This window comes from Lissotriton vulgaris, chromosome 2_1, assembly GCF_964263255.1.
Source record: "Lissotriton vulgaris chromosome 2_1, aLisVul1.2, whole genome shotgun sequence".
Lineage (NCBI taxonomy): Eukaryota > Metazoa > Chordata > Amphibia > Caudata > Salamandridae > Lissotriton > Lissotriton vulgaris.
The window spans coordinates 2010980929-2010993733 of record NC_141687.1 but is presented as its reverse complement, the minus strand read 5'-3'; the positions used below and the strand labels follow the sequence as shown (position 1 = coordinate 2010993733).

The following is a 12805-nucleotide window of genomic DNA, read 5'->3' as shown; positions in this document are numbered from 1 at the left end:
GAGGTGTCTTGAGCCAGGGGGGGTTCAGGCACCTTGAGCAGTTCCTTGACCATTAGGAAGGTTTCTCTAGAAGAATTGGCGGAATTTTTAATTCTTTCATCAAAGAATTGTCTCTTGGTGATTCGAAGAGCAGCCTTATATGCTCTAATAGCAGTGGGGTACTCATGTTTGCTGGATTCCTCCCAGTCTTTCCTCCAGGAACGCTCGAACTTCTTACACCCTTTTCTTAGGAGTTTCAGCTCGGGCGTGTAAAAGTTGCGTTGTAAAGGATGTTTCCCATATATATATATATATATATATATATATATATATTTTTTTTTTTAATGAAATGCAGGAAAGTTGGAATATCTTTATGATATGATTTCCCAACACTTGGCAAATACATATGTTTCTTTTAAATGTTTGTGCAGTTAACATCAAAATGCATATATTTTGAAACATATCCATACGTTACCTGTATTTTTTTAGGTAGTACAAGAAGCTCAGAAAAAGGGACTGTTAAGAAGACCCGTTGATCTAATGTTGGCTGTCTACCTAATGTTTGCAACTGCTTTCTGCATATTCCGAGGCATGGTAAGTTAAAATTGCATTGTCTGTTTCTACAGTGTATTACCATTTGAATTCAAAATAAAGTCAGTTCTAAATCTGTTAGTATAGCTTCAGTAATTTGATGAGCACAGTTAATCAACTGTAGCTGCTTCTCCAATTTCTTTTGTACACATACTCCGGCTGTAGAATACCCCCAGTGATTCCCTTTCTAGCTAAGGCTATGCTCTTGATCACCATCTACTCAACTCATTGTCCAAGCATCTGAGGCAGCACCGCAAATTGAGGGGTATTACAATATATAATTAAAAAAGCTGGCCTGTCCAGTGCTTGAATTTAATTTTCCTGCTTTCTTTGAGGAAGTCTGGTTCTATAAGGGACAGAAAAGCAGTATAGAAGTGTTAAAATATATGAAACATTTACATTAACATGAAGAGAGAATGAGATGCTTTGGCCATTTAAAGAAATTACTTACTACAATCAAAACAAGTATTGGCAAAGTCAACAGCTCTGACTTTGTTAGGCTGGCGCACGGGTTATTTTTTCTTGGCACTTTTCATTGCACGAGTATATACCACAAAATATATATTTTTTTTAATTCAATCATTTCGCTGGGCAGCGACCTTGGCATTGTCTTTTTGTTGTACTGTAGTATGCATTATGTTAATTGCTACATATAGCCCATGCTATTCTAAATACTTATATATATAGGATAATATAAACGACCAATGGAATTTGTTTGGTACCTTAAAATCACATTCATATTGCCACAAAAAGCCTGCAAAACTCACTTTTGAAAAATGCCATTGATACTCCCCTCCCACTAATGTTCTGTGTCGTGCATGTCTAACCCTATTCTAAATATATTAATCACTGGCACAACTTCAGATGTAATTACAGATGTCAAGAAAAGTCACGCAAATTCATTGATGCTCAATCATGGTCATCATTTTAAAACGTATTGCTGTTTCTGCAAATAGATCCATAGGTGTTTTTCACGGCGCAATTAATAGCTAATGATATTGACCGATCTGTTAAATGTATGTGCTAGAAGAATGTTTAATTCATCAATTTAAACAGCCAACAAAATAAAATGTATTCCTCTTGGATATCTTGCTTTTAAATGGAACAAGCAATTGGTGTGTTTTCTGTGCTGGTTATGAGGAGAAACCGCAGGTATTTGAAATACTGGCAAGCTAGGTTTTAGTTGAAGAAAGTAGCCTTGTAGAATAAAACGTTGTCTTGTGCCTCCTCTACTCAGCAGGTAGTTACTACTGAAGCTCCTGAGGTCAAGCAAACCCAACACCATCAGAATTTGTAGTTCATAATTATTTTAATAATGCATTTATCCACAGTACTTTATTTTCGTTGCTTGAATTGGAGCAACGCCCCATATATCCAGGTGTTACAAAATGTGATACATTTTATGTGCACATTATAAAAGAAGCCCTCCCACTAAATTTCTAAATGGAAATTCTTGAGGTCAAAGGCACTCAAAAAATATGTCCCACTGAATAAAGCAGGACTCCCGAATAAGGGTAATCTGCAATGTTGTACAATTTCGCTTTGCATATTCTCCACTTATAGTCTTACATACGAAGTTGATGACTTAAGTTCTTGAATCATATATAGTCATTTAGTTGTCCTGATTGTATCAGTGGACCAGAACCAAACACAAAAGGACAAGATCGTCACTATATGTCATAATACTCATTTTATCCTATACTGACAATGGAAGAAAACTGTACGTTTTATTTACGATGTAGGGAAAACGACCATATACACAAAAAGGGGTGCTGAAATCTATCCCAATTTTAGCACGGATTAGGGTAACCATTGATAGCTAGTATACATTTACACTTGCACTTACATTTCGTGATGAATCTCAAACTGTAAGGTTAATATTATAATTTGGTCTGTATGTGAGTCATGTCTGCCCCATTAAAGGTCATAGTGTATTCTAACAAATAAGGAAATAATTTAAAATTCTAATAAATGGTAAAATGCACTTTCATAGGATTCCATTTTAAAACATAGAAGTATGGCAAATGCATTTATAAAAATCTTTTTTGTGTACACTAACAACTTCCTTACTTGAAGGAAGATGTCGTCCGGCTAACAACGCTGCTGTGACGCTCCGATGTGACTCCCCTGACGCCTCGCTTAAATGAAGCGCTAAGGCATGAAATTGGTACGAAAGAAAAGAAACTGCAAATAGGAGTCTAACCGCCTATTTTCATATTGGGCAAAGAAATTTGGGAAACAAGGGAAAAGTGGCATGCTATCGCAAGAGAAGCGGCCATCCATTTCTTTTACCTGTTCGGGTGAGTTCAGCTCCAAGCATCCTCCGTTGTTACAGTGCCTCGAGGAGCTCGTCCGTGCTCTAACATCCCGGATACATACCGGTCGAGTAAGCCCCCTACAGGCCAGCCGAGTGATGGAGTGAAATGCAAAGGAACCGCGAGGTGCAGGTAGAGACGGATGCTGTGGAAGGGGCACTCTCACCTCGAGTCTAACTGGCTGAAGTTTGGCAGCTTCTCGAAGTACAATGAAGGAAGTGGTCTGCGCTTGCTATAATCTTCATCGCCATAGGAGAACAAAGTGAAGAAGACATGTTGGGTAAGGGAAGCCGCATTTAAACCTAAGGGTAGTGCGATTCCTGGCACACAACTCGCTCCAGCCCCCACCATCACCCGCCAAAAAAAACAAGACGCTATAAAACAAGACATACTGAGGCCAGGTGTGCAGACAGCTAAAGGCAGGGACACCGATAAAGGGGTAGCTAAAAAGGACTTTCCAGCTAAATTAGCCAGTGAGACTCTTCCTGCAGGTGTCAGCTTCACCAAAAAAGTCTCGGGCTGCCTCGTCAAAGAGAATGACGGCTGCCAGCCTTTGATCACAGCCAGCTTTGGGGCCCTGAGTGTGGACGGGGGTCCGATCTAGCAGACTAAACCAATAAAGGTGAATGTAGCTAATGTCGGTTCAAGCGTGATAGAGTGGCTATCAGAGGCAACAATGAACCCAAGTGAGCCGGCTTCACCCGCTGCCCTTCCTATACATAACTGCCTTAAAGAAGACACTGCCAGCTCCTCTCACCTGCTCTTACCAGACCAAACTTTAGGGGCTGAGGGGTTGGACCCTGCACAAGAATCTTTGGAGAAATCGCAACAGGAGAATATACCCAGCACTCCGGACAATTCAGATCTGTACTACTCCCTCACGGATGAGTCATTGATGTCAGATGTGAGTATCTCCCCATCAAGTGAGGAGGAAGGAGGCAAATGGTATAATAGCACCAGCTCTCACTCGGATGTACAAAAGCAGCAATTCTCTAAAAAACAAAAAAAAAAAGAGACCGAGACCGTCTCAGGAAAGAGCAGGGCTTATCGGACAAAGAAATCACTCCAGAACTGACATGGGATTACAGCGGTACACCACCTTTTTTGATCCGCTCCAACTCTACGGATGTTTCCGGGGGAACCAAACAATTATAAGTACTAGAATGGAATTGACGGATCCTGCTGGCGAGAAGGGAAAGGAGCTAGCTCTTGGAGATATCCTCCATTCCATCAAAAGCTTTCAAGCCAAAGTTAAATCCGACGGCCGCAGATCCCACCTGGCGGCAAAAAAACTTCAAGGTGCGGTCAGGAAGGGGGAGAGGCCCTGTGCAGAGATCGCTGACCAAATCATGACAGTCGAAGAAAGAACGGAGCAATTGGAGAAAGATGTTACCTCCCTGCAAGTTAAATCCGAGGAGCATGAAGACGCTGTCAAAGACATGATGTGGAAGCTCAAGGAGCAGGAAAATCGCCAACTGCGCAATAATCTCCGCTTTTTAGGAATACCCGAAGGTATTGAAAAGGACGATCCCAGGAAATTTATGATCACACTCCTTCAGAACGCCTTTCCTGACTTACAATCCTGGGATTGGGAGAAAGAGGTTCAAAGAGCCCACAGATTTCCTTTGATGATCAAGAACTGCAATAAAGCACCAAAACACCCTCGTGCTATGCTAGTGTTCTTTGGAAACTTTCTACTCCGAGAGGCTCTCTACGACCTAGCCCGACCCACCAGCAAAAGATCATATGATGGCGTAACATTTTTCACCAGGCCAGACTTTGCACATGCCATGGTGGAGCGGAGATGGCGATTAAGACAACTCTTCGACCCCTTCCAGAAACAAGGGGCATCAGTCTTCCTTCAAAACCCTAGTAGACTAAAGATTGTATATAAAGGGCGGACCCGCAGCTTTATCACCGAGATATAGGCTAAAAACTATTTAGCAGAGCTCCAGGAACTAAAATAATGCTGTAGCAAAAGCAAATCTAAAATGCCCTCAATCCTTCTTCTTTTCCTTTTCCTTTTTTTTCTTTCTTTCTCATTTACTCTCTTCATTCATGCCTAACCAGGATACTAACAAGCTTCAGGGGAGCTCACACCGGGCTCACTTGGTCCTGAAACGGCAGATGTCACATCCCTAGCCCCGCCAGGGTCAGGTAACCTCCAGAGGTTGTGGTGGGTGGGGGGAGGGAAGGGAGGGGGGTGTGGGACAGGAAGGGTGGGGGGTATGGTCCGGCCAAACAGAGTTTTATGGTTTTTTTTAGAGAAAGGGGAGATTCTAATAATCTATCATTTTTTCTCTCTGTGATGATTGAGGGTTTGGTGCTCCATGTATCTAAAGCATTAATGAAGAAATATGTAAGGATATACAAATTAATGAAATGGGGATGTTACGAATTCTATCACTAAACATTTGTGGTTTAAATGATATAAAAAAAAGACAGATGGTCTCAGTAGGACTACAAACTATGGGTGCTAACTTAGTGTGTTTACAGGAGACTCATATTGAAGGCTCACGATCTCATCTACTAAAACCACTGGGATACAATCTGATTGGTGCTACTACACAGGGCGCTCTGGTAAGAGGGGTGGCAATTTTAGCGAAAGGTGTAGGGAATCGTTTTACTCGGACGAAAACTGATAAATATGGAAGATGGGCAATCACAGAGTTACAGGCGGGACAATCTCAACCAATGACCATCTGCTCTATTTATGGGAGTAATTGTGACAACCCCTCTGTAATTAATCAGATCTCTAGTGAACTCTCCCACTGGCCATTACCATTACTTATTTGTGGGGACTTTAATATAAACCTTCCTCCTGACTGGTCAGTGGGAGATGACTGGCAGTATCATGGTCGGAAGCCTAAGGTCTTTAGGGCGATAAAGCAGTTATGCGTTACACATGGGTTATTTATTATTTATTTATTTATTCTATTTGTATGGCGCAACAGCTACCCTGAGGGTTTCCCGGAGCCTTGGATCCAAATATTCCAGGGGGTCATAAGTTACTAATTATCATTCTTGGTTGAAAAGCCATGCCTTAATACCTTTCCTAAATTTCATATAGTTAGGTTCTAGGCGCAGAGTAAGCGGGATCGAGTTCCACAGCACTGGCGCCAAATATACAAAGGAGCGTCCTCCTAGACGTGCTCGCTTGAATCTTGGGACAACAAATCTCTCCTGATGGATAGATCGGAGATTCCGAGTCTGGATGCTTTTATGGACCAGATTACAGAGGTATGCTGGTGCTTCTATGTTTATTTTGAACATAAAACATAAAGCTTTATATTTAGCTCTGTTGCCCATCTTCAGCCAATGTAGTTTACGTAGATGTTCCGATACATGTGCTCGCCTAGGTAGCTGGAGAAGTATCATTTCTGCCGCGTTTTGGACAACCTGTAGTCGGCGTGTAATTTCTTTGTTGGCCCCTAAGAGCAGGATGTTACCATAGTCCAGCCTTGACCCAATCAAGGCCTGAACTACCATTCTCTGCGCCCTTTCAGGGAGTTGCCACAAGATTTTTCTCAGCCATTTGAGAATGGCGAAGCAGACTGAAGCTGTTTTAGTGACCTGAGTACGCATTGTCAGTTTGTCATCTATTATTACTCCTAAATTACGAGCTGACGGAACTGCCGTCGGGAGAGGCCCCATTTCAGTAGGCCAATGAACTGGTCCCCATAGATCTTTCTGATCACCGAATATGAGCAGTTCGGTTTCGTCTCCATTTAATTATAATTTCTTGGAGTGCATCCATTGCGCCATGCTCTGTAATCCAGAGCGGAGGGAGGAGGGACTCTTTTTATCAGTTGATGACAAGGAGAACACCAGTTGTCTATCGTCTGCGTATGAAAAGATTGTAAGACCAAATCTTTCCGCTATGCACGCTAGAGGGGTGTTGTAAATATTAAATAACATGGGGTTCAGGATTGACCCTAGAGGAACTCCGTGTGGGTAAGTTATGATCTTAGAGATGTTATTTTTGGAGAATACCTGATATGACCTGTCTGCTAAGAAATTTTCTAGCCACTTCAATGCTGTGCCCTTTACGCCTATTCCCTCTAGGGTTTCCAGTAGTGTTTCATGGGAAATAGTGTCAAAGGCGGCACTCAAGTCTAAAAGAATGAGTGCCATCGTGCCCCCATTGTCTAACTTTTGACGGATAGTTTCTGTAACTCCCAGTAGGGTGGATTCTGTCGAGTGCCCTGCTCTAAAACCAGACTGAGAGGGATGTAATAGCTTGTTAGTGGTGATATATTCCCCCAATTGCTTGTTTACATGTTTTTCTACAATTTTTGAAAACAAAGGGAGAAGTGATACCGGTCTGAAATTCGATAGGATCTCTGGGTCGCCGATTGCTATTTTCAATAGCGGTACTACCATCGCTTGCTTACATTCGGCTGGCAGTATCGCTTCCCCAAGTGAGGCATTTAGCAGTAATCTAATGACATTTAATATGTCGGGATCTAGTTGTTTAAAGACACCTGCTGGTATGGGATCACTAGGGGAACCCGATTTGATACTATTTAGAGTTTCTACAAATGAATGCTGGTCTAAGGGTTGCCAGATTCTCAATTGATTCCCAGGAGTGTCTATCATCTCCCTAGATCTGGGGATTATAGTAGGGGAGGGGTTTAGTTAGTTGATGGATGGCAAAAGTCGAACCCTAATGATCCAGGGTATACGTTCTATTCAAATCCGCACCAGACACATGTTAGGTTGGACTATTTTTTGATGTCCAATTCATTAAGAGCCATATCAGAAGTAAAAAAGCTACCACGTATTCTTTCAGATCACAATCCCTTGTTATGTACGATTGGTTTGACCCATATGAATCAGACACCGAGAGTATGGACATTTGAGAGATCCTTGCTTCTTGAGAATGAATACTGCAATCATATGAGAGGCTGGATCACTAACTTTATAGAAGATAATTATGGGAGTACCACAGTAAATTTTGTGTGGGATGCTCTAAAGGCAGGGATTAGGGGAGAAACAATGCAATACTCATTAAGAGCTAATAAAATGGCAAGAGAGTCTCTCTGTGAACTACAGGAGGTTCTGAGGAGGCTGAGGAAAATCTTATAAGGGCAGCGCGAGGCTCCCTAAGCACAGAAGATATTACGAATAGACAGTATCAGGTGGGAATTGCCAAAGCAGCTATCACTAACATTTTTACTATCAAATTGGTTAAAAAAGCTGCCACTCAGTGAAAAAGTTTGAGGTCAGTGAGCTAGGTGGTCATCAGTTGGCCATTCGTATTAGACAACTAGCGTCACAGAATAATATATGTGAGATTCAAGACCCAACTGAAGGCCTGATATCTGATCCAGCGAAAATAAGAGAGGCATTCAGGCGTTTTTATAGCACTCTATATACGGAGGAAAGTGAACCAGATCCAGAAAAGATGAAGCAATATCTTGATAAAGATGCATTCGATAAACTTAATAAGGAAGATCAGGGAGATTTAGAGAGGATTCCAAATATTGAGGAAGTAGTAAAAATAATAAAAGATCTTCCCCGTGGGAAAGCAACTGGATTGGATACTATCCCTTTGGAATTTTATGTAGTTTTCCTGGACCAACTTAAGGATTTAATACTAGACCTCGTGCATATATTTTCAGGGGGGCAGCCCCCAACCTCTTGGTTAATGGCTAAAACAGTGATTTTTCCAAAAAAACACAAACCCCCGGATCAGATGGGGTCTTATTGACCTATCACTTTGATCAATGTTGATTCAAAAATATATTCCAAATTATTAGCTAATCGCATTTCACCAATCATCCATAAAATCATCTCAAAGGTTCAACACAGCTTTGTCCCCGGAAGGGAAACCACCAATCATATTCGGCGAGTGATTAGTTTATTTGATAACACCGAGGTGGCAGGAGACCCTATGGCATTAGTACTTCTCGATGCAGAGAAGGCTTTTGACAGGGTCTCCTGTCCATTCCTGTGGCTCGCCATGTCCCGGGTAGATTTCAAGCAAGGGTTCATACCGGCTCTCCAGAAACTATACGTTAACCCTCGAGCTGTGGTCATGGTTAACGGTAGTCTTTCTAAAGAACTGACAATATCAAGAGGAACTCCACAGGGGTGTCCGTGCTCGCCGTTGCTGTTTGCAATTTACATCAACCCCTTCATCTGTCGATTGGAATGCAAAAGCTGGCATAGTTCCTATCTCGACACAAGGATACCTGACAAAAACCCTTGCCTATGCCGATGATATCGCCATAGTGACCGCTGACCCAAACCTGGCTATGCCTACCATCGAAGCAGAGGCAGAAGATTTTGGGAAGACACAAATAATCCTGAATAACAAGTGTGATATGACACACTCGTGTAACGCAAAAAGCCACATATCTAGATATCTATATCACCTCTAAATTAGGGAATCTAGTTGATATAAATATGAAACCTACATTAGATACAATGCAGAAAGATCTTCGCAGCATTGATAATTTACATCTGTACCTGATAGGCCGGGTGAATGCCTTAAAAATGGTGTATTTTCCCAAACTTCTTTACATCTTCAGATCAATAAATTTAGAAATATCAGACCAATGGTTTAAAGTGATGGAACGTACCTTCTCGAATTTTATTTGGGCCTACTCCAAACCCCGCCGAGCATATAAATTATTGACGCTTCCTAAAGAGAGTCTAAGGGCTAATTACTGGCCTTCGGTTTTGTTATATAGTCACGAGCTCTTTCAGCTTAACGGGAAGGAGATAGCCCCGGTCAATGATGGTCCTTCCATCTACCAGTTAAGTCTGGGTAATAAAACTACTGGCTACCTCTGAAGATATCTCTACGATAGGTATCACAAAAAAGTAAGACTTAAAACACTAATGGGTAGCTTTACGGTATGGAAGAATATGAGGGCGTCTGTCATTCTACTCACCTCTCCTAAAAAACCCAGTTCTTCCTGAAATATTTAGTGACATGTGCATGAACAGGTGGAATGCTGCCGGAATTACCTATATTGGATGTTTTTTCTCAACAGAAGGTCTATTCTCCTTTGAGGAATTAAGAGAACAATTTCACCTAGAAAGTAGAGATTTCTTCAAGTACCTCCAAATAAGAGATTTTTTACTACAACATACCAGGGGAAATACAACATTTGATAAAATAGACATAGCTGAGATACTTTGCACCCCCAAGAAAAGATTCAGGATTGGAGGGATGTACTCTCTCTTGTTAAAGCAATTTCTGGATGACCTAGAGAAAACAGTACAAAAATGGCAGAATAAAATAACTATTACAGTGGAAGAATTTGAATATGCCTACGGCCTGTCACAATCTGTGCTTATGTCGACTAAATTGCAGACGCAGTTTTATAAAATGTATTTTTTCATGAATTATACTTTGGATAGAATTGCTAAATGGGGGAGTGGGAAGGGCATGTGTTGTTTTAAATGTATGTTACCTAATGCCGACTGTATCCACATTTTTTTCCTCACATGTAGGTCTAATATCTCTAAAATTTAGTATCCAAAATTTGTTGACCTTAGTGTTAAAAACAGAGATAACATTATCAAATGAAATGATTGTTTTGGGGGTATCGAACTCCACACACACGATAATCGGATATGAATTAATTTTTGTTGCAATGGCAGTATTAAGGATTTGTATAGCTTCAGCTGGGCTAGATCCCGTTGCTCCTTCATTCCAACAGTGGTTTTCCAGACTGTTAGCAATTTTTAATCTAGAAATGGCTATATACAAAACAAAAGGCAATAAGCGCCAGATAAAGGGTCTTAAGATATGGTCTTCTCTAATTGAGTGGTCTCAATGTCAAGGTAATACTCCGTAGTATACTCTACTAAGTAATGGGAAATTTTAATTTTAAACTCAGAACAAGGATCAGATAAGAACAATGGTCTGTAACATATAGTAACCACAGTCATGCCGGTAAATGATGTAATTTGTGTAATTGATTGATGAATAGTGTATTTTTCAATGATTTATATATATATGTATGTATATATTTTTCTTTTTTTTTTTTCTTCGGGGGATTATTGGCGTATTTCTGTCCTCCTATTCTTCCTTTTTTCTCATATTTCTCTTCCCTGTCCTTTCTTTTTATCCTTTGACTTGTCTGACCGGGGTGTGGATAATAACTGTTGTAAAATCAAATAAAGATATTTAAATTAAAAAAACAACTTCCTTACTTGGTGGGTGTATAAGCAATCTGTTCCTGGTACTGAAACGTGTAATATAGTTACTTGGCGAAAGGTCATAAAGTGATACATATTCTGTTCATGTTTTCTATTTTGACTGTACATTTTTCATAATACCATGTGCAGATATCCTCCTGGTTTATAGCACTGCGTAAAACACAAAATGTATGCTAAGTATATTGTGCACACTCATGAGATCCTCATTTTCAGAGCACAAATTATCACTTACTTCCATAGTGATGATGTTTGTGCCTTTTACACCTTTTCAGGTACCTTAAAAACCCTATACACTTGGTGGACTTGCCTTCCTCATTAATATTTTTGCTGAATTTTTTTTTGCTGGCTTTACGACTCTGTTCACTTTACCATTGCTAACCAGAGTGATTGTGCTTGTGCTCTCTCCTTATAGCATGGTAAAATTGGCTTATAGCCAATTGGCTTATTCAATCTACTTATAAGTCCCTCTTACAGAGATGCTACATGTACCCCAGCCCTGAAAATTAAATACTACTAGTGGGCCTGCAGCACTGATTGTACCACCCACTTAAGTAGCATTTAAACATGTCTCAAGCTTGCCATTGCAGCCTGTATGTCAAGTTTTAAACTTCCATTTCAACCTGGCAAAATAAACCTTTTGCGAGGCCCAAACATTCCTTTAGAATACATATAGGTGGCCCATAGGTTAGGCCCAGTACAGCTCAGAGGGCAACCTGCAGTGTATTTAAAAGGCAGGACATGTACTTCTAAGTTCTACATGTCCAGGTAGTTAAAAGCTCCTGAATTAATTTTTCATTACTGCAAGTCTTAATTCTCCCATAGGATAATATTGGAGTACCTTATCACATTTTATGAGTGTCATTTTCAAATGAGGAGGTAACCAGTTCATGTATGATGTCTCTATAATTGGAATTTACAATCCTAACTTATGATGAAGTCAGATTTTGAATTACAGTTTCAAAAATGTCACTTTTAGAAAGTGGCTGTTTTTCTACCATAGCCATTTAGTGCCTGCAGCCTCTCTGGTCACATGACTGGGTGTAGCTAACATTTGAGCTTTGTGTTTTCCTCTTAGACAGTAACACGCAAAAGGGAATTCAAGTGTGCCTGGATGGGCCATCACCGGTAGGATGGGAGGGAGGAACTTGGCACAGCCCCGCTTACACTTGAACAGGCTGTTTCCTGCCTCCACACAATGAGCTGCATACCCCTTTAGTTAGTCTGGAGCCAGGGCGAGGAAGGAAGAAGACCTGGGGACTTCAAAGGGAGACCTTTAGCAGCTTTCCCCCCCCCCCCCCACCCCCACTTTAAAGGCCTCAGGACTCTTAGCACAAAACTTGAGAAGGTAAACCTTCAGCTGGGCTTATCTGGGACTGTATCTGACCTGTGGTCGGCCTGAACCTTTGACTTTTACCTGGTCCAGCGCTACTAGATAGGCACAAGTGGCACTTTCTACTCTAAGGCACTATTTTACAGTTTATTCTTTAAAAATTCATAACTCTGGTTATACTGATTGGATTTTTGTAGTTTTGGTTGTGTTTTTATTGATTAAGTTAAGCTCTATTTTTCCTATCCTTGTGTGGGATCTTTTGGCATGGTGCTTTTACTGTTTAATCTGTTTGAAGTGTTGCATAAATACTTTACACATTACCACTTAGCTAAGCCTGACTGCTAGGTTTGCTTGTGCCGTACCCTGACAAGGATTGTGGTTTCTTCTTGTCCAGGGCACACAACGAAGTTAA

The 12805-nt window shown here is 40.9% G+C and overlaps 1 protein-coding gene across 1 annotated transcript in view; it reads left to right on the top strand.

The window, feature by feature from the left end:
* TM6SF1 (transmembrane 6 superfamily member 1) overlaps positions 1–12805 on the top strand; it is a 556895-nt gene that overhangs the window by 348965 nt on the left and 195125 nt on the right. Inside the window, exon 7 of the mRNA XM_086958234.1 lies at positions 469–573. Coding sequence (XP_086814360.1) covers positions 469–573 — 105 coding nt within the window. The remainder of the gene's footprint in view (positions 1–468; positions 574–12805) is intronic.